General features: G+C 38.5%; 2 protein-coding genes and 1 pseudogene across 3 annotated transcripts; all 3 read left to right on the plus strand.

Moving 5' to 3' along the window:
- Positions 1-1,233: 1,233 nt before the first annotated feature.
- Positions 1,234-3,568, plus strand: LOC307138168 (trypsin-2-like; the record flags this gene model as incomplete). Its single annotated transcript, XM_079836335.1, has 5 exons — positions 1,234-1,273; positions 1,494-1,650; positions 1,951-2,210; positions 3,185-3,321; positions 3,419-3,568. The coding sequence occupies 5 exons, from the start codon at positions 1,234-1,236 to the stop codon at positions 3,566-3,568; spliced, it is 744 nt and encodes a 247-aa protein (XP_079692461.1).
- A 1,714-nt stretch (positions 3,569-5,282) lies between these two features.
- LOC307139219 (trypsin-3-like) lies at positions 5,283-8,504 on the plus strand (annotated as a pseudogene). Its single transcript has 5 exons — positions 5,283-5,373; positions 5,557-5,647; positions 7,840-8,086; positions 8,185-8,324; positions 8,382-8,504. The product of its transcript is annotated as a trypsin-3-like (transcript).
- Positions 8,505-9,279: 775 nt separating this feature from the next.
- Positions 9,280-26,421, plus strand: znf576.1 (zinc finger protein 576, tandem duplicate 1). Its single transcript, XM_079836562.1, has 10 exons — positions 9,280-9,434; positions 14,135-14,789; positions 16,116-16,637; positions 17,124-20,572; positions 20,707-20,920; positions 21,049-21,207; positions 21,325-21,414; positions 21,502-21,697; positions 21,789-21,996; positions 24,752-26,421. Exons 2-10 carry the CDS (start codon positions 14,195-14,197, stop codon positions 25,991-25,993), a joined length of 6,675 nt encoding a protein of 2,224 aa, XP_079692688.1. The 5' UTR covers positions 9,280-9,434; positions 14,135-14,194; the 3' UTR covers positions 25,994-26,421.
- The last annotated feature ends 47 nt before the right edge of the window (positions 26,422-26,468 follow it).

Genomic DNA, 26,468 nt, shown 5'->3' on the forward strand with positions numbered 1-26,468 from the left:
TGATGAACAAGAACATTTAGATGAAGCACAGGATGAGAAACTGCAAGAGCAGTAAGTGGAAGAGTAAGCTGAGAGTGTCATTACATTGGGGAGCCTGAGATTCACAATCAATGAATGAAGCATGCAAGAGGGGAAGTTTAATAAATGCTTATTTTTAGACATCATGTGCCTAAAATACTACACATCCTACAGTGCAATATTCAGGGATGTATCGTGATGACTACCTGCATGATTTCCTTTTGTGTAAATACTCACTCTGACTAAAGTCTTTATGACACATAAGACTTTTTGAGCATTAATATCTGACACTAACAGTTATCCCTGCTAACTACTATTAATTAGAGAATGTTTCTTGTTCTGATTGAAGAGTTAATCAAGCATACCTAATAAAGATTTTCACTGTCTGAAGTTGTGCTTCACTCAAAAATTAAAATAGCTCTGAACCGAACATACATATATTTAAACATAAATTGAAAAAATATAGGTAACTCTTTATTTCAAGGTGATGTAGTCACAAGTTGCTACTTACAGTACTATAGTAATAACAGTAAATTATGCAATTACAAGTAACTAACCCTAAACCAAACATTAACCCTATAGCCGTAAATAAGTACAGCTAATTAATATTGCATAGTTAAGTAGCCTATAATTTAACGTTATCACCTTAAAATGAAGTGTCACTAAAATTCATGTTTTGTTTTAAGAAAGGCAGAAAGGGCAGGGAAATGTTTTCTGGCTAATCAACAGGGAATGCTAGGTTGTCCATTTCGGGAACCAAACATTGCTGGTATGCAGAGAAATATGATTTTAAGGGAAAGCATCCAGTATCAGTTATGCAAAAAATATTTTAGTTGCAATTAATGATTTTAATCAAGAAGAGAGAATGGTAAAGGATCCAGGATTTGGTGATGAGACAGATGATGAGGATGACGACTATACCTCCTCTTCATCTGACAGGGAATCATCTGACTCTAGTGACTCCAAGTCATCAATGAAAAACAAGAGCCTTTAGATGAGGCACAGAAAAAGAATTTGCAAGAACAGGAAACTGAGGGGAACTGGGAGGTTTTTCAAAGTGGGAGTCTGGGCTTCATATGCATTATATAAGCCATTCAAGCCATCTTATTGGTTGTTCTGTAGGTATCAATGTTAAATCAGTCACTTAAAAAGATGAATGCAATTCTTGAACGTAGCAGAGGTTTTCTCTCTAAAGTTTTGATTCGTTCCTCTGCAATGAAAACTATTGTGTTTGCTTTGCTGGCGCTGGCTGTGGGTATGTAGATCTCTCTTATTAATTATAATGTCAATTGTTGGTTTCTGCTTACACTTTAAGATTAATATGAGACTTAAAATGTTGTTAGATAAAACAGCAAATATGACAAAGAAACATCAGTTCACGTAATCAGTTACAAAAGACACAACAAACTTTACACAGTGATTTGATTTGCTTTATTTGGGCACTTTGTGAACAATTAAACATTCTTTTTATGAAGCTTGCCGTGCAGATGATAAAATCATTGGAGGTTATGAATGTTCACCAAACTCCCAGCCCTGGCAAGTCTACCTTACTTACGATAATGGGGAACGCTGGTGTGGAGCATCTTTGATTAATGAAAGATGGGTTGTTTCTGCTGCTCACTGCTACGTTTCGTGAGTATATCATATTTTTATGTTAAACCTCATCAATCTCCCTTTTCCCTATAGAGCAAAAAGTTAAAGTAAATTAAACTAGTTGCTTGTTAACATATGTATGTATACACCGAAAAGGATGATTGTAAAATGTAACAGATGCAGGATTTTTGAACCAAAGGCTGTGAAAAGTTAGTTCAATTCTAAAGATGAGAGTATTAACCAATAATTTGAGACTATACATAGACATAATATTTAGGCCAATACTGCTGATAAAAGTTGCATTAGAGCCCAGTAATATATGAGTTCTTTGTCAAATAGAGCTTCTCGTCTTACTGTCCACCTGGGAGAGCACAATGTCTACATTGAAGAAGGCACAGAGCAGCGGATCGGGGTAGAGAAAGTGATTTCTCATCCGGGCTATAATGATTATACAATAGACAATGATTTCATGCTGATCAAGCTGAAAGAGCCTGCAGTCTTCAACCAGTATGTGCAGCCAGTTCCTCTGGCAACCAGTTGCTCATCTGAAGGGGAGCAGTGCTTGGTTTCTGGATGGGGCAATCAGATCACCACTGGAGGTGAGATGGCTGAGTAATGAACATCTTTAGTGTTATAAAAAAGTTAGTTCCGATCTTGATTAATCAAGTAAACAGTGACAGTAAATTTGAAGGCCAATGATCAGTGCTGGAATTATTTTATCACTGCTTCTTGTGTGTTCTAGACAGACTGTTGGTCTGTGTATTAGTGGTGGAGATTTTTCAGCGACTCTTTCTGCAGGTTTCATTAGTATGCCATAGTCATAGTCAGTCAGCAGATTTTAGCAAAATAAAGTTTCGCTCGCTTCCAGTTATTTTTAAAATGTACAAAACAGCTTTTTGATATTGCAGACTGGTATTTCTCATAATAATGTTTTATTGTATTGTCGTAATTATAAACACACTTGTAGTGCAGATTTCCATTTACTGCACTTTGTTATTATTATAGTCATTTGCCTATAACAGCTAATAATTTGGAAATCTCACACATTCAGAGAAGATTGCTTACTTCTGCATCGCAAAATATGTCTCCGCAACAAGGCACATTTCTGTGGGAGTGTTCAGAATGACTTGAAAGTCTGGTAGTTTGTAATCCTCAGTCGTTTAGTGTATGATGCCAGGTTTTCTCTGTAATCATTTACGAAGTCCGCAAGTGTATAATGCCTAGTGTTTTAAAATCTGTTATGTTGTGTATTCCAGCCTTTACTGTCTTTAAGTCATTTGAATCATTAACTAAACCAATTCATTCAAAACACTGATTCATTCAGGAAACACCACTACTGTTCTTTGCTCTGAGATACGCAACAGAAAATTATGTGGTGGCTTGTTTGAATCACTTTTGTTGGCGCGAAAAAAAACTACGTTTGTCAGTATTCTTGTTGTTTAATGAATTGTTTTATAAAAGCCTTCTTGCACAAGTGGCATTGCTTATATTTAAACAAGCTATTAGATGATTTGTCCAAAAGTTAGGTATACAAATCCAAATCTTCAACATTGTTCTTGTACTCTTTTTCTAGTTGACTATACTTCTGTGCTGCAGTGTTTGAATTTGCCTGTACTGTCAAGGGGGCAGTGTGAGGGTGCATATGGATGGCAAATAACTGAAAACATGTTCTGTGCTGGATTCATGGAGGGAGGCAAAGACGCATGTCAGGTATGTCATTAACATAGTCTACTTTTTATGTCTGTTATAGCCTATATTTTCTTTCAAAATCACACTTTTCTTTTTTCCTTTTCCTAACTATTCTCAGGGTGATTCTGGCGGTCCTGTGGTGTGTAACGGGGAACTGCGAGGAGTTGTTTCATGGGGTTATGGCTGTGCTCAACGTGGCTATCCTGGGGTTTACGCTGAGGTGTGCCGCTACAGTGACTGGGTCGCGTCCACCATAGCTAACAATTAAGTTTGTTCAGCTGAGTTGGACCTTTTAATTAGATTTTTTTTTCCCTGAAATATCTGTGATTAAATTCTGCTTGGAACAGATAAAAGTGTTTATGTCCATTCGTTTTATATGGATATAGTATTTTAAGTTTTTTTTTTTTTTTGTGCCAAGGTTGCTCCCAGCCCAAAATGTAACCCCAAAAATGGGTCATATTTCTATTCTTTGTGTTCACAATCACAAACTTGTGTCAGAAATCTTTATGACCATCATTGGGGTGGGGTGGTTAAATAGTAAAGTAAAGAGATAAGTAAGCATTACTGCAAAATAAAATAAAAACAATCGTATACTGTACCAATCTGAAGCGTCTATTTTGAGATAATGGCTGACTAATTGTACATTACCTTGCTTTTACATGGCTGTTCACACATGATATATTGATTTGAGTTTAAATTATTTAATAATAAAAACAATAAAAAAAGATTACATTTTATAATATTAAAAATATAGTTATTTATTTACTAATAAAGTGTTTTAAAGGAAAATGCCTAATTTTTGCTGAAATTGTTGAAGAAAGAAAGAAAGAAAGAAAGAAAGAAACGTGATGAAATTAGAGCCATATTACAGATATCCTAATTACACTTAAAAGTTGAAAATATTTTGTATGTATTATTAGATATCTGCTGTATAACTGATGCACTCATCTGGGAGCGATTCACCTGAAATTCATCAGACTCATCAGATGATGAACAAGAACATTTAGATGAAGCACAGGATGAGAAACTGCAAGAGCAGTAAGTGGAAGAGTAAGCTGAGAGTGTCATTACATTGGGGAGCCTGAGATTCACAATCAATGAATGAAGCATGCAAGAGGGGAAGTTTAATAAATGCTTATTTTTAGACATCATGTGCCTAAAATACTACACATCCTACAGTGCAATATTCAGGGATGTATCGTGATGACTACCTGCATGATTTCCTTTTGTGTAAATACTCACTCTGACTAAAGTCTTTATGACACATAAGACTTTTTGAGCATTAATATCTGACACTAACAGTTATCCCTGCTAACTACTATTAATTAGAGAATGTTTCTTGTTCTGATTGAACAGTTAATCAAGCATACCTAATAAAGATTTTCACTGTCTGAAGTTGTGCTTCACTCAAAAATTAAAATAGCTCTGAACCGAACATATATATATTTAAATATCTATTGAAACAAATATAGGTAACTCTTTATTTTAAGGTGATGTAGTTACAAGTTGCTACTTACAGTACTATAGTAATAACAGTAAATTATGCAATTACAAGTAACTAACCCTAAACCAAACATTAACCCTATAGCCGTAACTAAGTACAGCTAATTAATATTGCCTAGTTAAGTAGCCTATAATTTAACGTTATCACCTTAAAATGAAGTGTAACCAAAATTCATGTTTTGTTTTAAGAAAGGCAAAAAGGGCAGGGAAATGTTTTCTGGCTAATCAACAGGGAATGCTAGGTTGTCCATTTCGGGAACCAAACATTGTTGGTATGCAGAGAAATATGATAGTATTGTTTCATTTTTGCTACACACAACTTGGAAATCTAGTTGATAGGAGGGAAAGGTGGAGGTTTTAACAAAGGAGAAGGTGTTTCTCTTGGGCGAAAGGACACTCATTTTAAGGGAAAGCATCCAGTATCAGTTATGCAAAAAAATATTTTAGTTGCAATTAATGATTTTAATCAAGAAGAGAGAATGGTAAAGGACCCAGAAATTGGTGATGAGACAGATGATGAGGATGACGACTATACCTCCTCTTCATCTGACAGGGAATCATCTGACTCTAGTGACTCCAAGTCATCAATGAAAAACAAGAGCCTTTAGATGAGGCACAGAAAAAGAATTTGCAAGAACAGGAAACTGAGGGGGACTGGGAGGTTTTTCAAAGTGGGAGTCTGGGCTTGCATTATATAAGCCATTCAAGCGGGGAAGATTTTTATACACTCATTTACACTTTTGGAAATTGAAGATTCAGCTGACTATGATAATGGAAAACTTAGGTGTGGTGCATCTGTGATTAATGAGAGATGGGTTGTTTCTGCTGCTCACTGCAAGATTCTGTAAGTGTAGCCTATACTATATCTGTCAGGGTTCTGTTTGGGTTTTGGACTTTTAGTTTGTGGTTTGATTTCATTTATTTGTTAATTTTGTCCCGCCAATCTTTAGTTCCCATGGTTACCCTTGTTAGGTCACAGTCACCACCTCTTCACTACATTTCCCATCATCCTCCCTGGCCCTCACCTGCATGCAATTCACAATCACACACATATGCACCTCATCTGCACCCTCATCAACCTGCTACTTAAGCACACACCCCACACAGTCACATTGTCTGGTCTCGTTTTTGAGTACACTCTAAAAAATAAATGTTCTATATGGCACCAAAAATGGTTCGTTGTCGTAATCATAGAGGAACCACTTTTGGTGCTATATAGCACCATACCTTAGCATGTTCTGTATATGGTAGCGGTGCTATATAGCACCTTAGTCGAAGAACCTCTGAAGCACCAAAATTGGTGCTATATAGCACTTAAAAAGGTTCCCCTATGATTACGAGGCAAGAACCATTTTTGGTGCCATATAGAACCTTTTTTTTTTAGAGTGTACTCACCCACTTGCTATACCTGCTTCACGCATAGTTTACCTACCTCCTGTGTCATCGTGTCTCCTTCGTCTTCTTGGTCCTCCGTGTTTGTTCCTTGTCTCCTTCTCCACTCCCGGACTCCCTTCCTGTCTTTGAGGTGTGTGCACTGGTCCCCCTCAACCTCGCCATTCACGACCTCCACGTCATCCTACAACAACAGAGACAGTATTTTAATATTCCATTCATATACCATCCCTCATCTCTGAATGTCACATGTCCGTCTTGTCTTGTTTAGCACGTGGTGTTTTTGTTATTTTCTGTGTCATGTGCGCCCCTGTCTTTTGTCTTGACCCACCCCACCCCTCTTTTTATCTGATTATTGGTTTATTTGCCCCACCTGTTCTTCCCCATTACCTGCCTTGTTTGTCCCCTATTTAATCTCATTGTGGTGCTTGGGAGGAGCACAGGGCTTCTTCCAAAACTTCGGAGGTTGTTCCTGAGCATCCCGTGGTCGTCCTGGAGGAGCTTCCAGAGCTGCCAAAGTGCATTGCCTTGCTGTGGCTAGCCCGCGACCAGGGTCCAGAGAGGGCTCTGCTTCCTGTTTTGAGCCCAGAGAGGTGGCCCCCTGAACCGTGTGTTCCGCCCCGGTCTGTCCCTCCCTGGTCCCTCCTAGGACTTCTTGGCCTGTCCCACCTGCTCCTTCTGTTCCCCACCTTCCTCCTTAGGGTTTTTTTGTTTCGGGTGGAGCATCTGGTATGGTGATGTCACATGTCTGTCTTGTTTAGCACGTGATGTTTTTGTTATTTTCTGTGTCATGTGTGCTGTGTCTTGTCCCCTATTTAATCTCATTGTGTCTTCAGTCCTGTGCTGGTTCCCTGTCGTTGGGATGTCTCCTGTTTTCATGCTCCTTGTTCCCAACCCTGGTAGTTTGTCTTTGCTATGTTTGATTTCCCCTCCTCCCTCGTGGGTTCTGTTTTGTTTTATTTTTATTTTGTATTCAATAAATACCCGTTTCTTTGCACTTGAGTCCTCACTCACTCTTCATTTGTACCGCACCCTGACACTGAAATACATATACCTATTCATACCCATCTGCATTCAATAAACTCTTTTATATTTACTTTGTTCCTGGTCCTGAGTCTGTTCCATAACAATATCTTTACATTTACACTGAAAAAAATGATTATGGCCTGATTAAATTAAGCATAATTAATTTGTGCTCGTTTAAATAATTTAAATTTAGTTTTTTTATTTTAATTAAAAAAAAAAAGAATTGGTTTTATGGGAATTGCATGTGTTTTTGTTTAAATTGAGATCAAATAAATTGATTGCGACCACTTACGATAAAACTTTTTAGCAAATTCAACGAATCATTTTTTTCAGTGTATTTAAAAGATGAAAGTTCATTAACCAACCCACCACTGGCAGTGTACAGTTAAAAAGTCTCTTTTCTAAATTTCAAGGAGTAATCAAAACATTTTATTTAACATTTAGCACACTAGTGGTTGAATGATTATTTATTATCTGTAATGGTCTTGACATAACCATAATGTCTCTGAGATTAAGTAAAACCCCTTTAAGACTATCCATAAAGGTAATTTATAGGTAGCCTGTATTGCTGATAAAAGTTGTATTAGAGCCCTGTAATATGAGTTCTTTGTCAAATAGAGCTTCTCATCTTACTGTCCTCCTGGGAAAACACAACCTATCAGTTGAAGAATCCACAGAGCAGTGGATCGGGGTAGAGAAAGTGATTCCTCATCCAGACAATAATGATTTTACATATGATTTCATGCTGATCAAGCTGAAAGAGCCTGCCGTCTTCAACCAGTATGTGCAGCCAGTCCCTCTGGCAACCAGTTGCTCCTCTGAAGGGGAGCAGTGCTTGGTTTCTGCAATCAGATCACCACTGGAGGTGAGATGTCAAGTAATAAAACTTTACACATTCAACAATTTATGGTAAAAAAAAATTAAAATAAAGCTTTAATCTTTTTCATATTATGTATTTTTCAGTTGACTGCTGACTATACTGACTATGTCAGTGTTTGAATTTGACTGTATTGTCAATGGGGCAGTGTGAGGGTGCATATAGCGAAATAACTGAAAACATGTTCTGTGCTGGATTCATGGAGGGAGGCAAAGACTCATGTCAGGTATATGTCAGATTTATCTTTATGTCTGTTATATAATTTTCCTTTTTTTTTTCTCAGGGTGATTCTGGCGGTCCTGTGGTGTGCAATGGGGAACTGCAAGGACTTGTTCTGTGGGGCTATAGCTGTGCTCAACAAGGCAAACCAGGAGTTTATGCTGAGGTGTGCCGCTACACTGACTGAGCCAATAACATCATAGCTAACAACTAGCTGTTTGTTTAACCTGGCTAACAGGATGAACCTGGCAGAAATATTTACAATTAAATTTAGCTATAGACATGCAGGACAGTCAACATGAAACAGAAGTTACGATAGTCTTTTCTTGAAACGGCTTCTCGAACAAAAAAAAATGTAGGGCAGATTTTGCCCAACTGGAATTGATTAGATCATTGCAGTTTGCTAATTGGTCAATCTCATGTGAGTGACAGGTTGTCCCTTAACACCTCACACCAGTAAACACATCATCAGAGAAGAGATATTGTTTCAAAATTAATGATGACGAGGCCACATGAATATATATAAAAAATATGTGCATGGATAAAGCATAAATAGAGCAATGTTCCATAAAAAAATAAGAATTGTCCTTTTGATTTCAAGGTGACTTATTGTTTTTTTTACAAATTGTAGTCGTTTTGACAACATCGCTAGTGATAAATAACCATGATATCCTATTTGAATATGAGTGAATTCATTACCAAGCATTACCCATATTTATGGATGATATGAGTCAGTTGTAAAAAAAAAAAAAAAACTTTGAAAGTTGACTGCACAATAGGCTACATTTTGATTTTGCAAAATGCATAAAATGCTTGCAAAACTGCAATGTCCTAAATCCTCGAAATATCTTTATATACATATATCATAACTTACCTCTACATTTTGCCCCACCAGTTTTATTTATTGAGGAACAATATTTATTTTAAGGACTACAAAATGCTATGTTTGTGAACTACAACTCCCACATAGAGTATGTGCGTGACGTCGCACAACCTGCATCCCAGTGTTGTGATATGGCGATCTCGCATAAAGCCCTTTAGATAAAGGCGCAACCAATGGGTTATCAAGAAAATACTGCGTAGAAAAGATGCTGGGAAGAAGAAAAAAACTAAATCGGTGAGTTTGGGGCTTATATTAGCTAATACAGCGCTATGCAGTCATGCCTTTATGGCAGTTCACGCAACCACGCACAGACACGCGCCATATAACAGGCAGTTTTGCACACAATGGGTTAGAACAGCAAATCCTCATATTAGCGAAACATGGAAGGATCTAACCACTGCACGAGTGAGAGTAAACAGCCATATTCATGTAGTCGTGTTTATCTCGACTTCCCTTTTCTTCGTTGTTCAGCTTATTTTGACCCTGCACAGTGGGCTGTGTCTCTCAACCTAGTGGTGATGTAGCAGCCTTCATAGACAGCATATTTGTGACATCAGGAGCCACTTGCACTGGATTCTTTGTATCATGCACCATACCTAGACGAATGTTACGTTACAGTTTGATTGATCGAACGAACGATGAGAGTGCTGGTATAGTCAAAATCACTAACATCACTTTTCACTGTTTGTGTCACTCATACTGCTTGAATGTGTTGTTGTATGCATTCCAGAAAGGCTGTCACTCGGGGTAATTGGTGGGGACTGTTTATTGACTCTTTCTTTAGGTTACATCGATACGCCAGTAGGTGGCAACAAGAGGACATCTTTTTGAATAATTGATTCATTGAAAACATTAATTAATCCAACGGATTCGAGCACAAATGCTGATTAATTCAAGAGTTGGTCGTATACGCAACAGTTAAACTCTGCTTTTGCTTCTGCTTTTTCTGAACTATCTTCGTTTGCGGAGCAAAATATGCCAAATCTACACTGCAAAGGTGGAACAGATGCACTTCTGGACTGGCACTGACAGTTTAATGCTGCTCAGTGGTGGCATAAATGTGTTTACAAGCTATTTCAACTGTATAGTATATAGGCTAGTTTTATACTAGGGGCTGAGGTGGGTCAGAGCAGGCATAATTCTGACTTTTATGCAGCGTTACAGAGAAATTTAAGCAGGCAAAGAGCAGCCTTAACCCAGCTGTGTAAAGATGCCTATGGACAAATTAACTGGCATTATTTTTGCAAAATCTATGTTGTTTAAAGGGTTAGTTTACCCAAAAATGAAAATTCTGTCATTAATTACTTACCCTCATGTCGTTCGACACCCGTAAGACCTCCGTTCGTCTTCGGAACACAAATGTTTTAGTTGAAATCTGATGACTCTGAAAGGCCTCCATTGGCACAATGGCACAGTTCACTCTCAAGACCCTTAAAAGGTACTAAAGACGTCGTTACAAAGTCCATCTCACTACAGTGGTTCTACAATAAATTTATGAATCGGCGAGAATAGTTTTTGTGCGCAAAAAAACCCTAAATAACGACTTATATAGTGATGACGATTTCAAAACACGGCCTCATGAAGCTTCGAAGCGTTATGAATCAGTGAGTCGAATCATGATTCGGATCGCGTGTCAAACTGCCAAACTGCTGCAATTTGGCGATTCAAACTGCTCATTCGACTCACTGATTCATAACGCTTCGAAGCTTCATGAGGCCGTGTTTTGAAATCGTCATCACTATATAAGTCGTTATTTAAGGTTTTTTTGCGCACAAAAACTATTCTCGCCGATTCATAAAGTTATTTTAGAACCACTGTTGTGAGATGGACTTTGTAACGACGTCTTTAGTAACTTTTAAGGGTCTTGAGAGTGAACCGTAAATTGTACCAATGGAGGCCTTTCAGAGCCATCAGATTTCAACTAAAATATCTTCATTTGTGTTCCGAAGACGAACGGAGGTCTTACGGGTGTCGAACGACATGAGGGTAAGTAATTAATGACAGAATTTTCATTTTTGGGTAAACTAACCCTTTAAGGTTAGCTAATTTTTAGGAATATTTCACCCAAAAATGAAAATTCTGTTATCATTTACTCACCAAGTTGTTCCAAACTTGTATGAATTTATTTGTTCTGCTGAACACAAAAGATTTTTTGAAGAATGCCAGTAACCAAACAGTTGATGGACCCCATTGACTTCTTCCATAGTATATATTTTGTCCTACTATGGAAGTCAATGAGGTCCATCACCTGTTTAGTTCCCCATATTCTTCAAAAATTCGTCTTCTGTGTTCAGCAGAAGAAAGAAATTCAGGCAATGGCTTTGTAGGCAGTGTTTGTGCGCGAAAGTACAAAACTGATTTCAGACAGACTTCTGAGGCAGCATAACAGTTTAATGATCGTCTGTACAACAAAATGGAGCGAGATTTGGTTATAAGCAAATATTTAATTACTACAATAGTAATTTCTTGAAATGACACCGAAAAAGTTATTTAAAAAATGTACACATACACTGACTACCAACCTCAACATTCAGACGGCATCTTTAAAGCTACACTGTGTGATATTTCCCCCCATCTAGCGGTGAAAAGGTATATGACCATCCAGTGAATATTAGTTTCTGTTCCTCTCAATTCCGATTTCGTTTTAACTCCTATGGTGGCCGATTTAGTCCAAGATTAACATGGCTTCTAGTTCGACCTCGTCCACATTCGACACGATGCCATCGAGTGTTAAAACGCGAAAGGCGAAGCTTGAATTTACGGGTATGTCCCTCTTTGGCTAATGTACTTTCAAGATGGAGGGGCGACATGGCGACCCGCATTCAAACCCCTCACCCGTTTGTATTTTCAATGGCATATTATAAACTTACGAGAATACTTTATTACTTGAAAGAAGTAAATATACATTAATGAGCACATATATTTTTGAAAGAACTAAGTGTTTTTAGCTAAGAATAAACTAAAAAAGTTACACAGTGTAGCTTTAAGTTTAACTGTCACAGCCTGCATCCGAAAGCCTAAAATGCTGCCTTCGGAGGATGCATTCCAATGTAGGAAGGCATCAAGACATCCAAATCTAATGTTAGCTTCACTTCCTGTCTCCTCAGATACCTTCATCTGATCGATTTTTGAAGGCAGCATAGATGTATCCATCGCTGCCTTTGATATCAGTATCTGCTGCAAAAATCCTGATCAGAGTGTTGTGAACTTCAGTTGTTTCTTGAAGTATGGAGACCAGGAGACTTCGGATCAAGACAGAATGATTATTTTAATGAGAACTCTCTGTGCTGCAGGTCGTCCGAAAACAGTCTGATTTAACAGTACAAAATAAGGCAATTTATCTAGATGTTAGGGGGAGTGGTTATACAGCAGAGGAGGAGACATTCAAACAAAAGAATGCATATGTTGTGTAGGTAAAGGGCACACCCTACTTAACTGTGTCCCTCGTCCAGATTCAATCAGCATAACAGTGCCATTCAACTGCATAGATGCTAATCCAATCACTCAGGCAGTATTGCTCTAAACTTGTCATGGTAAATAGTCAGGAAATTGCATAGAGACAAAAGACTTAATGTCTCAACCACTTACACAGCCTGACGTAATCTCCCTCAAGTTTACTTCAAAATGTAAAACACAAATATAGATAATGTTTTCAGTTATATTCTATTACATTGGAACCTATATATAACAATGTATAAATTTGTAATCTTACAAGAGCATCCCTAAAATTTATACTTTTTAATTCATGAACTTTACTTAGTTGCATTTTTTCATCATGGGGACCAGGGAGTCTCACAGGTTTGAAGAAAAAAACTTTAGAGTTCATAGGAAAAGGCCCTGTTTCTGAGAGTGAACGACCAGTTAGATGCTTAGCCAGAGAAAAGAGAGTAGCAGAAAGAAAGCAGACAGATTATTATAGAAATATCAAAGAAACATTAAAGGGATAGTTCACCCAAAAACGAACATTTTATGTTTTTCTGCTTACCCCTAAGGCATCCAAGATGTAGGTGTCTTCGTTTCTTCAGTAGAACACAAATGAAGATTTTTAACTCCAACCGTTGCTGTGTGTCACTCATATAATGCTTGTCAATGGGGTCTAATTCTATTCGAGTAAAAAAAACATGGACAGACAACTTCAAATTAAACCCTGCGGCTCGTGACGACACATTGATGTCTTAAGACACAAAACGATGAGCGGTATTTATGCAAATATATCACCTCATATCAGACGAACGCTTCAGCTCTGCAGACTGCCTTCACTTCCCGTGTGTGAGGTCAAAATTACAGCCGGGTCATAGATAGGTATACGTAGAATCCTCATTCGAGCGATCCACGCCATGATCCACGCAGGCACTAATGAGGTATCTATGTATATATCTATGACCCGGCTGTAGTTTTTGGGTGAACTATCCCTTTAAAATAAAATGTTTTGATTTGACCACTTATGTTTGTTTAATGTTAAATGGATGCTGATGCATGTCAAATATTATAACTAAAATTATAATACATTTGTGCAGTTTTGTGCAGGCTGATCACTCATCAAAGAATCAAAATCTAATTATTTATCAAATGTGAAGCATTTACATTTAAATATGTAGTGGGTTTATTAAGAAAACAGGTAGGCTTAAATGATCTTGTCAAGTTTGAAATTACATTAAGCAATTTAATTTTGTTACTTGATGTTTAGATGAAAGGTGTATTAAAGTTCCACTTTATTAGAAGGCTTTATCTTTAAGAAACTTAGTTATGACTGGGCTTAATAGACACACTTCCTCTACCATTCCAATGATTAATGATATTTACATAGTACAATCATACCATTTTGGCACTTTTTGTTAGTTCAAAAATGCATTGTGATATGAGATGTGCTTTTATGTTTTAGAGTGTTCCTCTTACCTTTGTTAGTTAACCTGCATCATTTATTTCTATTTTAGGGGTACTTTTGAGATCTGAGTTCAATTGTACATTGAGTTTCACATCAGAAGTGAAGCATCATGGAACATGCTAATGAGCCACTCAGTGAACCATCTGCTCCTGAAGCAAATCTGCACAATGAGCACCTTTCACTTTCAGACCACCCATCTCCTTTGGACGCACCATCAGATAGTATTGTAAATGGAATAGAGGCTACGGAGAGTACAGGTCAAACCAGTGGTCTTGAGTTGAAACTGGACCTCTATGTCCCAGTACCACCAATAATAGAACCTATAACCCCTGTAGAGGAAACAGTGGAGCACTGTGCTTTTCCTGTGGCAACACAAGATGACAGCACACAACCTGAAGCTGTTATAGAGGAAACAGATGAAACTGCCGACATTGAAGGCTTGCATTGTGAAAATCAGTCAAATCTGGCTGAGTCGAGTTCAGATACTGTGACAGAAGTGGAATGTGAGCATGCATCCAACGAATCAGGCTCATCAGACTGTAAGGCTGCAAGTTGTGCACCTGAAGAGCCCATAAGCTCCAATGAAACACCAAAAATGTCAACTGGAGGTAAAGCAAACAATGCAGACAGAAAGAACATCCCTCCAAAGAAGGACAAATTTAACCCTCTAAAAATCGACATGGCCAAAGTAATACCTCTCACCTGTAAGTTATTTGACCCTTATGTGTTTTTTCCAAGAAATGCCAATGTTACAGTCCATTGTTATAAATGTTTTTAATCAAAATTGATATTATTTCCTTAATGCATGTTACTGGTCTTTTGAAGGATTATTTTGTGCATATATATATATATACACACACATACAGTATATATTTCTAAATCTAAATGTCATATCTTGCTGTTTCTGAGATTCACTTCTCTCTGCTGCAATTAAGCCAATCATTTTCAAATCTTTCCATGCCAATATGCAATGCTCGCTTTAAAAAAGATAATAATAGCCATTTTACTTAGAAACAATTTCACAATTGTTGTAGTAAAGTCTATAACAAAAGTTTCATGCCTGCTTTAAAGGTTAACTTCAGTGACTTAGCATTAAGCTTTGTATCAGTAGAAACCCCGTAGTATATTTGAATTATGGTACTTTCCCCCCTCATATCCCCCTGAGACGAGAGAATTATGCATTTTATTTCTGGAAAAAAATCCTGCCATGACGCAAAATGACGATATTTGCGTCATCGGAGGATTTTTTTTTCCAATTAATTCCTATGAAAGTTTAGCTTCCATATAGGATCAGAAAACGCACCAAACTGGATACGCGCTGAGAGTGATAGCCGCGCTTAAAGGATTAGTTAACTTTTAGATAAACTTTTGCTGATAATTTACTCACCCCCTTGTCATCCAAGATGTCCATGTCTTTCTTTCTAAAGTCGAAAAGAAATTAAGTTTTTTGATGAAAACATTCCAGGATTGTTCTCCATATAATGGACTTCAATGGGCTCCCAACGGTTCAAGGTCCAAATGACAGTTTCAGTACAGCTTCAAAGGGCTTTAAACAATACCAGATGATGAATAAGGGTCTTATTTAGCTAAATGATCAGTTTCTGCGAAAAACCGAGCAGTATTTATGCTATTATTTTACCTCTTATCAGACGAACGTGATCATCTCTGAGCTCCGCCATAACTTCCGCTAAGTGAGGTCAAATACGAGCCTGGTCATAGATATATCGATCGTAGATGCCTCATTCTACTGATCCGTGCAAGCGCTAATGAGGCATCTATGTATACATCTATGACCAGGCTCGTATCTTTCATCCACATGAGACAAAAATACATTTTCTGTCTTTTCTCGGTCTAGAAGGCACCAAATTCAAAAAATTATTTCACATTTCTACTACATAAATGACACTGTTTAAATACACATTCATCTTCCCAGCGCCAAAGTGCCCCTTTAAGTCAAATATAATTTTGTTTGCTCTACCTGTTTGTTTTATTCTAATATGCATTGTTTTGTTTTTCACACTGACTTCTAGCATCCCAGCTCTCACTACAATGTCTAGAATGTCACATCATCTTCAGTGACTCCAAAAGCAAAGATCGGCACCTTAAAATGAGCCACCCTGCAGAGTATCAGCAGTGCATCCTGGGAGATGTTCTCTTTACTTGCTATGTTTGTGATCAGCATTTCACCTCCTCCACAGAGCTCATGGCCCATCAACGCACACACACTGGTAACGAGCGGTTCAAGTGCCCGTTCTGTAATGAGGCCTTCTACCAATCCTGTGAGCTAACAAGTCACAAAAAACAAATTCACTATAGCAAACATGGATACACCTGCTCGGAGTGTGGCAAGCCTTTCAAAACCTTTACTTTGCTCCGATACCACCAACGGGTACACACAGCGGAAAAGCCGTATGTTTGCTCACACAAACACTGTGGTAAAAAGTTTTCTGCATCCAAGTCTCTTCAGAACCACTTAGAAAAACACCACAAAGAAGGTACCAAAGGTGACCAGACAAATGCTTCAACAACCACAAAGAAAAAGAGAACTAAAGGTAAATGACCAAAACCTTGTATCTTATCTTTTTATTTAGTTTGAATAGACGTTAAAAATAAGATTGCGAGGAGTTTTATTCGAGATTCTGTGGTGATATCAAGAATACTGGTCTTGAAACAGACTTTTTGTATTGTATGGATGCACTGATACTTCAATTCTTGCTGATATCGATAAGCCCATAGTCAGTTTCATGTTGTCGCTGAAGGCTGATATTACATTTATATACTAATTTGTCAAAATAAATTCAAAGGGAAAAACAAAAAATTGGACGTAACCTAATATCCAGTACACGATGATATACACAATACTGATGATAACTTAAACTCCAATATCTGCTAATAAACAATATTGTACTGATATATTGCTCATCTGTGCTTTCATCACTCACTTTAGAGGTCAAACATGATTAGAAGGATTGTTAAATGAGAATGTTGCTGTGCTGACCACTTGATTTATTTATACTTTTAATTTTGTTTTTCTGCAGGAACAAATGAGCGAAAATTCCCATGCTCGCAGTGCGATGCAGTCTTCAAGACTTCCAAAGCACATCATCTTCACATCAAAAATAAACACTCTCAAGAGTCACAAAGTAGCACTGTGTTGGTGCCACAACCAAAGCCACCCGGACTTACTATGATACAGACAGCAATTGGACAACCACAAACTCTGCTCATGGAAACTATCGGACCAGCACCACAGCAAATAGACAAGCTGGATGCTGAGCAGATTAAAAGACTAATTGAAAAACTTGGAAATGTACAGAAAGTAAATCAGTTGGTTATATTGCCATTGCAGCCACAAAGCTTTGGATTACCCCATCCACAACCATTAATGCAACCATTACATGTGAATTTTACTCAATCAACCATTCAGCCAACACAATGTGAGCAATCTAACACAGGCCCATCAAAAGCAGAGCAAATTAATCTCCAAGTGTCAGAAGAGATAGGAGATTTGAAACAAAAGGAAATTGTGCTGTCACAAGAGGAACCCATAACTTCATCAGAAAGCTCAGAGACCCAAGTTGCACCTGTTGAACTGACTCAAACAGAGGCTCAAATGCAAATGAATGAAATTCACCTTGAACTTATACCAATACAGACTGAAACTTCGGTTTTGCTGGATCAAACACCTTTACATGATGAAGCGCCACAGAATCACTTAGTTCATGAACTGTCAAATACAACAGAGGAACATATTCCAGTTACACAAGGCATTGCAGCTTTGGAAACAAACAGTGAACCACCTTTAATTCCTCAACCTGAAACCGCAAATTCTCATCATGTGGAGGAGGACAATGTGCCGGTCGACACAGTAAAATCTGAGAAGACCGTTGCCAATGCAGAGTCAGCATGTCCTAAAAAAATTCAAGATTCAACAGACTTGTCATTGGAATCAGACGCACAGGTGGTAAGTGAACAGGGTGATATAGGCAAATTAATTGAGCCTCAAGAACTTCAGCAAATCCAAGCTCAAAAGGACCAAGTTGAATTAGAAAAAGAACCATCCATGGTGGAACCACAATCTCAGCCAGATTCCCTCAACACTGTGCAGAACAACACCTTAATTGATCTTCAACAAAGCTCTGTGCCAACACCAGACCAGACTAGAGCCAATTTACAGGATTGCCCTTTGGTTCAGAAGAAAAATCCAACAAAGAAAAAAAGATCTAAGAAACAATTGTCTGAAAAACTAGAGACTAAGGACGCAAATAACATATGTGATGGCCAGGTAGCATCAACCAAGAAAGTTAATACTTCATCAAAAGTGATCACTAAGAAAAAAGAAAAGACAAAAAACAAAAAGCTTGTTGTCCGATTTGGACCAAGCGAGAAGAAAAAATCCTCTAAACCGAAGGTAATAAAAACATCTAAAACCAAGCAAAACAAGAACAAGCAAATTAGTGATCAAGACCAAGTGCCTATTTTGTCTCAGCATGATGATAAATTGGATTTTAACCAAAAAGCGCAAAAAGATAAAGTAAAGGGGGTTGAAAGTCCTTCAGGAGTAGCAGTGAAGTCAACGGGGCAAATTAATAATGCATCAGACACTGTTTTGGTGGCATCAGAAGCAACACAACAAGGGAAACCTCAGAAGAGAAAAATTAAGAATCAGAACAATTTGGTCAAGAAGGCACAGTCTGTCCAGGACGTCCACCAGGATGAAACACTGGTACCTGTGCAAAAGAAAAAAAAGCGGGGCAAAACATCTGAAGGCGATTGTCCCAAGAAACCCAAAGTTAGAAAGACCCAAAAAGTTAGTTTTCAAAAGAATACCCACAAATTACCAAAGCATAAGGTCACACAGGCAAAATCAAGACCTGATGTTCCAGACCTGCCTCACATAGAGAAACAAGCTCTGCTCTTATTAAAAGGTCACAAGCAGCCTCAGCTGAAAGTACACAAGTTGGATGCTACTGAACTCGAGAAATCACCCCCAAACAAATATGATAAAAAGGTACGGCAAAAAACAAAAAAAGCACCTAGAAAAACCTTGAATGTAGCACACCAAAAGAAAGCAAAATCAGTTGAAAATAAATTGGTGGAGTATCAAGGAGAGCCCATGTCTTTTGAAATGCCCTCTGTTGAGAATAGCAACGGTTCTGTGTCTACAAAGCCCAAAGTTATACGGAAACGCAAAGCTCCTACAAAAATAGACCAGGAAATTGCATTGAGCCCTCCGTATTCTCAACTTACTCTTGGGTGCCAGGACTGTGGGAAGAAATTCTCCGAAGTGTCTGCTTTACAGGAACACATGGCAGCCTGGCACTCTCCCGGAAAGGTGGACTTCCCAGATGAGACCGTTGTTGCTAAAAAACGAGTTATGAGACCTGGTCCTAAAGAAAAACATATTTCACCTAATGTCTTTGAAATTCAGTTTGCAACAGATTGGGATATGGAGACTGAGGTGGGGGAGATTGTGGGAGAAAGACTATCATTCCCAGCATTAAGTCCGTCTCCTTCTTTGACACTTGCTTCTGGTGGTGTTGAAGGAAAGCAACAAGCAGAGAAAGATGTTGAAGGAATTGTTCCTGGACCTGAGCAACCTCCTGAGAAAAATCCTTTAGAAGTTTGCGAGATCCCTTCACAGATGTCTACCCCAGCCCCAGTCAAAAGTATCGTTCCCCAGGAGCTAACTGAAAATGCTAGTGAGTGTGTGTCAGAAACAAAACGGAGCAATGAGGTTGGGACCATCACAGAAACTTTTTGCACTGAACTCAAAGATGCATTGGAGGAAGAAATTAAAGAAGAACTGCCCTTAGGGGTCAATTTAGTCATGGTTGGAGACCAAAATGAGGACGAGAACCAAAACACTCTGATAAAAAACATTTCAGGTGTCTCTCGAGAGCATGAAAATGAAGAAAGCAATCCATGTTCTGCAAAAGATGCTGATGAAGTATTAACTCAAAAAGTTCTTACTGAACCAGAGATAAAGCAAGAAGAAGAAGAGGTACTTGTACGGAGAGTTGATGATCATAAAAGAGTGATAGGAGGACATTCTGTGAAGAGAGGTAAGAAAGGAGTTGGAAGAAGCCAGGGCAAGAGACCAGTTGGAAGAAGAACTAGCACCGAAAACAAAAGTAAAAAGGACATGGAAGAAAATAAGGATACACAAGAATGTCAAGTGCTCTATCATATGTGTGTACTTGATGCTCCAGAGAGAAAGAACAAAGAAACTGACAAGAATGGAGTTAATGCCCCTGAAACTTGTCAACCATCGTCTTCTGAGGAGGCTCCTGAGGAACAGGTAGTTTTTGAGTTGGACTCCGTTACCACGAGTGTAATGGATATTGTGAACTCTGAAGATGGATCATTCGAGACATCTCGAGAGCTGGTTAGAGATGGCAGCTCTCCTGGAATCATATTGGAAAAATTCTTGACAGCGCGTGAGAGAAATTTGGAAATTCCAAACACCCAGAGTCGGATTAGACGGGTGAGTGTTTCTGCATGTTTTATCAGACTCTTTAGATGTTGTCCATTTGAATATTCATTTTTAAACCCCTTATTTATTGTGTCATGTAAAGTATGTGTATTGTGTATAAGAATTACATAATGTTCTCATTTAAGGCAAACTCCAAGTTGGATACCAGTAAAGTGGCTTGCACATCTTCTGACATGAAAATAGAGGAACGTTCTTCAAATTTGGCTCACCAGATTTCTTCTGCGAGTGGTTCGATGCGTGGAGTACAGATGTTTATTGTGAAAGCAGAAGACCACTTGACTACAAATGAAATGTTCCAGGCACTCCAGCCTGCAGATCCTCCCCGTGTTGCATGCCAAGGTCAGATTTAACCAAATAATTAGAACTTAATTATTTGTACAGCAGTATCAAGAAAATATATTTTTATGTATTCTGGGGAACCCTTTCTGCAAAGTTTTGTCTAGTAAATATACATATTCCTCTCGCAGATAAGAACCGAGATGGCACCTCTTCTGACTCTCATGTAGTGCCCCTGCAGACCTACAGCAAGCAATGTATATTTTACCCTGTTAAGGAGGAAGAGAGGGAACATTTAGTGGAACCTCCTCATGCAGAACAGGCATGCTTGGATACACGGGAGCTTGCAGGTGGGCCACATAATTCTGGATTTTATTAAATGTATTTAAATAATTTAATTTTGATTTATTTGCTGTATGCATTTGTTTTGCATGCTGTCACTAATCAGTCACACTCATAACACATAGGGGCTTCATCTGGAATTGAAGAATGTGAGGAAATCAGTGTGGGTTCTGTACAAATGGACATGCAACATCTGTACACAAACTCTGAAGAGGGTAAATAAAAGAATAGCCAGGTTAATGCTTTGATGTGTGGTCTGCTCTGGGCGCTCAGTTTGAGAATGTGCTTTGTTGTTTTTGTAGGTGATGTTAGTGCTGAACATCAGAGAACCCAGAGCTTTCTAGAATTCCTCTCTGAGAATTCAGACACAGATGAGGCCGATAATGTCCATTCTGAACCAGAAGCTGAAACTATTGTGATGTCCTGTTACCATGGAATACAGTCTAATGGTGCAGTACATCAAAAGGGCACAGAGAGATGTGGTCCAAGTGGCAAAACGTGAGTGTTGTTAGTGTAAAATAAAATACCAGGTATGCCAAAATACTGTCAGCAATCTTTAAAAGCTTTTTTTCAAACCATTTTTTTTTAGAACCATTGGTGCCTCTCCAACAAGGCACAGAGAACCAGAGAGGCAGCTCAACAGGAAGCCCATTAACTATTTCAATCAGTATTTTAGTTTGGACACATGGAATGAAATTGCTGTCTGTACAAGGGAAACATCAAAACTGCCAAACCCTGTCACAGAAAAAGAGGTTGCACAGTATGTGGGAATCCACATTGCAATGGGAACTCTGAAGGTTAGTTATAACACAAGTGCATGACAACATTTGAAAAATGGGTCATTTTCAAAAGATGGTGCCAAAAATTTTCCTTGACATTTCAAACATGATTTTTTTTTCATGGTCAAGAAAACGCGTAATATGAATTAGTTTTACTTTATATTGCTTTGCTCATTTTATTGCTATTATGTGAATTTGTCAAATGCCTTTAACAAAAACCTTGCCCCTACATAATTTTTATATATAATATATACAGTGAGGAAAATAAGTATTTGAACACCCTGCTATTTTGCAAGTTCTCCCACTTAGAAATCATGGAGGGGTCTGAAATTGTCATCGTAGGTGCATGTCCACTGTGAGAGACATAATCTGAAAAAAAAAAAATCCAGAAATCACAATGTATGCTTTTTTTTTACTATTTATTTGTATGATACAGCTGCAAATAAGAATTTGAACACCTGTCTATCAGCTAGAATTCTGACCCTCAAAGACCTGTTAGTCTGCCTTTAAAATGTCCACCTCCACTCCATTTATTATCCTTAATTAGATGCACCTGTTTGAGGTCGTTAGCTGCATAAAGACACCTGTCCACCCCATACAATCAGTAAGAATCCAACTACTAACATGGCCAAGACCAAAGAGCTGTCCAAAGACACTAGAGACAAAATTGTACACCTCCACAAGGCTGGAAAGGGCTACGGGGAAATTGCCAAGCAGCTTGGTGAAAAAAGGTCCACTGTTGGAGCAATCATTAGGAAATGGAAGAAGCTAAACATGACTGTCAATCTCCCTCGGACTGGGGCTCCATGCAAGATCTCACCTCGTGGGGTCTCAATGATCCTAAGAAAGGTGAGAAATCAGACCAGAACTACACGGGAGGAGCTGGTCAATGACCTGAAAAGAGCTGGGACCACCGTTTCCAAGGTTACTGTTGGTAATACACTAAGACGTCGTGGTTTGAAATCATGCATGGCACGGAAGGTTCCCCTGCTTAAACCAGCACATGTCCAGAACCGTCTTAAGTTTGCCAATGACCATTTGGATGATCCAGAAGAGTCATGGGAGAAAGTCATGTGGTCAGATGAGACCAAAATAGAACTTTTTGGTCATAATTCCACTAAACGTGTTTGGAGGAAGAAGAATGATGAGTACCATCCCAAGAACACCATCCCTACTGTGAAGCATGGGGGTGGTAGCATCATTCTTTGGGGGTGTTTTTCTGCACATGGGACAGGGCGACTGCACTGTATTAAGGAGAGGATGACCGGGGGCCATGTATTGCGAGATTTTGGGGAACAACCTCCTTCCCTCAGTTAGAGCATTGAAGATGGGTCGAGGCTGGGTCTTCCAACATGACAATGACCCGAAGCACACAGCCAGGAGAACCAAGGAGTGGCTCTGTAAGAAGCATATCAAGGTTCTGGCGTGGCCTAGCCAGTGTCCAGACCTAAATCCAATAGAGAATCTTTGGAGGGAGCTCAAACTCCGTGTTTCTCAGCGACAGGCCAGAAACCTGACTGATCTAGAGAAGATCTGTGTGGAGGAGTGGGCCAAAATCCCTCCTTCAGTGTGTGCAAACCTGGTGAAAAACTACAGGAAACGTTTGACCTCTGTAATTGCAAACAAAGGCTACTGTACCAAATATTAACATTGATTTTTCTCAGGTGTTCAAATACTTAATTGCAGCTGTATCATACAAATAAATAGTTAAAAAATCATACATTGTGATTTCTGGATTTTTGTTTTCTTAGATGATGTCTCTCACAGTGGACATGCACCTACGATGACAATTTCAGACCCCTCCATGATTTCTAAGTGGGAGAACTTGCAAAATAGCAGGGTGTTCAAATACTTATTTTCCTCACTGTATATATACACTGCCGTTCAAAAGTTTTTGATATTGAAAATACAAAAAAAAAATTATATTGTGAAATTTTATTAAATTGTAAAATAACTGTTTTCTATTTGAATATATTTTAAAATTTAATTTATTTCTGTGCTGCAAAGCTGAATTTAAAGAAATCAATACACTTATTCAGCAAAGACATTAAAGGACAACTCCGGTGAAAAAATTAGCCTAGGGGTATTTAACACATGGTTACCGAGTAGATCGTTCTCTGGGATGCGTTTTCATGAAAATCGAATGTAAAGAGTTTTATCTCTAAAAACAGATTAGCTTATAACGCTAGTCTATGGGGCATATAATAAGTCAAATTAAATCGCTAGTTAATACTACTAACAAGGCTCAAAATTGCCTCACACTAACACGGCAGCATAATGAGGGCCCCTACATGCAAACCGAAGCATTGTGAACTTTGTAAGTGTACAAACAGTTTAATAAGAAGATACTTTATAAAGACAGTACATTACGCGTATACAGACAGGAGCCATCTTGGAAAACAGTCTCAACGAATCGAGCCACGAACGCTGTGCTAAGTGAGCTGGTCGATAGGAATTGAGTTCAGCTTAGCACAGCGTTCGTGGCTCGATTTCAGTTTTGCATCACAGAAATTGTCTACAAAAATAATTACAAAAAGTTGTGGAAAATATACTTTCAAGCTCAAAGTTAATAATATGTGGTGATTGTTAAAAAATTCCATTATTTTTTCATATGGTTCATTTAAATGTAATTATAAAATATTCCATATTTAAATATATAATAATATATTGTATAATAATAATAATTGATCATTGGTGTCACCATCTTATTTTAGTACTTTTTCATAAACTGCTCATAAAACTAAACCGAGACTCTCTTTTTCCTACCACAAAGTTTCCCAGCACAAAGCTCTACTGGGAAGACTGCACACGAGTACCTCTGATCTCCGATGCCATGTCCTCTTCAAGATTCTGTGAGCTCACTCGTAAAGTAAAGCTGGTCAGTTCTGGTGGAGCGTCCATGGAGACAAGTAGCGATCAGCAGTCTGAAGAAAGTAATCGAGACCAGCCAGGACAGAGCAAAGAAGCGTGCATTAATGAGGAGGCACGTAATTGTGCAAACTCAAAGACAGATCCTTTGTGGAAGATAATGCCATTGATTAGAAGAGTTCATGTCGGTTGTCGGGCATTGCAGCGAAATGGAAACTATGGGGTCGACCAGTACCCCCTTCCTTTTCAAAGACACCCAACCCATTCATTACTTCACACAGTTGTCATAAGTGGTGGAGGCTTGGTCGTGGACTTCAACTTGAGTGCAGATGACTCCAATAGAGAAAATGTAGTCGAGAAAATGGTCTCTAGGGGTAAAGACCAAAATGAAGGGATGGTATTTCTTTGCAAACCAGAGCTTTCCACACCTTCTATGCTAGAGCATCTTTTAGAGGTGGGTGTGCAAAGTGCTGGCAAGGTTGGTGGGGCAAGAGGGCAAATAGGTGACGAGTTTGTGAGCTCAGATGGAAAACTCAAACTTTTCAGATGTCATCATGGCTTTATCCTTTCCGCAGTGGTAAAGGAGAAGCCACGCTCAACATCTCTTGTCAGTGGCTTTGAGCGAGCAATTAAAGCTGCGAATCTTAACCGTGACTTGAGAAGTCTTTATCGTACTCCATGCACAAACTCGGCAGTCAGCGCTTGGCCACATTCTGTTCTCTGGGACTTGATCGATCTGGTGTTGGTAAATGCATGGATACAGTATAAGCAAGATTACAGTCATATTACAGATCTGTTATCACTTATGGCATTTCGTTTGGAGGTGGCCAAAGCACTGATTCTCTCCAGTGGCTTTGACGCTCAAGACTCATCACCCCCTTGCCCTCCTGCTCCCAAACTACACGGCCCAGATACAGACTCAAGACCTTCTCAGGTTCTTGAGACCCCTTTGCTGGATGTACATACACGGTATGATGGCTTTGGCCACTGGCCAGAGCAGCTGGCCGAGGGCGAGGAGGCCAGGAGGTGTAGATTCGGAGGCTGTGAGAGAACATCACGTGTGCGTTGTCTCAAATGCTGTGTGTTCCTGTGCATTTCTCGAAACCACAACTGTTTCCTAAAGTTTCACAGTCAGGGGTCTTCATAAGGATTACAAACTGTGAACATTTAAACTCTAACATTTACTCATTTACATAAATAAGATTGTTAATTGTTAAGTTATTGCTTACCATGATTCATGACGAACCCTGAGCCACCCATTTCTATTCCTGTCCAGGTTGTGTAGTTGAGCGTACACAATTAAACCCAGTTGGGTGTATAGTGAATGTTTTATTGTGATTGTTATATCTTATTTTCAACTTTCCACAGAGAATAGTATTTTATTGTATTTTACACCTAGTAAACAGTAGAACATGCCCTGTGAATTGTTTGCTTTTTATTTCCGAAAAAGAAAAGGTTTGTGTTTAGAATGTGATGTTTTCATTTAATAATTCATGACTGTATTGGTTTCTGCTCATTGTGCATTGCGAAATCATCTTCATTGTATTTGTATGAAATAAAAGCTTTTACATTTTATAGTATGTGATCATTCTTCTTCTGATAAACACTTTAATTTAGATTAT

The sequence above is a fragment of the Gobio gobio genome, assembly GCF_949357685.1.
Source record: "Gobio gobio genome assembly, chromosome: 15".
In the NCBI taxonomy this organism is placed as follows: Eukaryota; Metazoa; Chordata; class Actinopteri; order Cypriniformes; family Gobionidae; genus Gobio; species Gobio gobio.

Bases quoted from the DNA above. Each gene is read 5' to 3' on its own strand.
- znf576.1 (XM_079836562.1), top strand. From the start codon at position 14,195: ATGGAACATGCTAATGAGCCACTCAGTGAACCATCTGCTCCTGAAGCA. The intron at 14,790-16,115 runs GTAAGTTATTTG...ACTGACTTCTAG, and splicing joins CAAAGTAATACCTCTCACCT to CATCCCAGCTCTCACTACAA. The intron at 21,208-21,324 runs GTGGGCCACATA...CATAACACATAG, and splicing joins GGATACACGGGAGCTTGCAG to GGGCTTCATCTGGAATTGAA.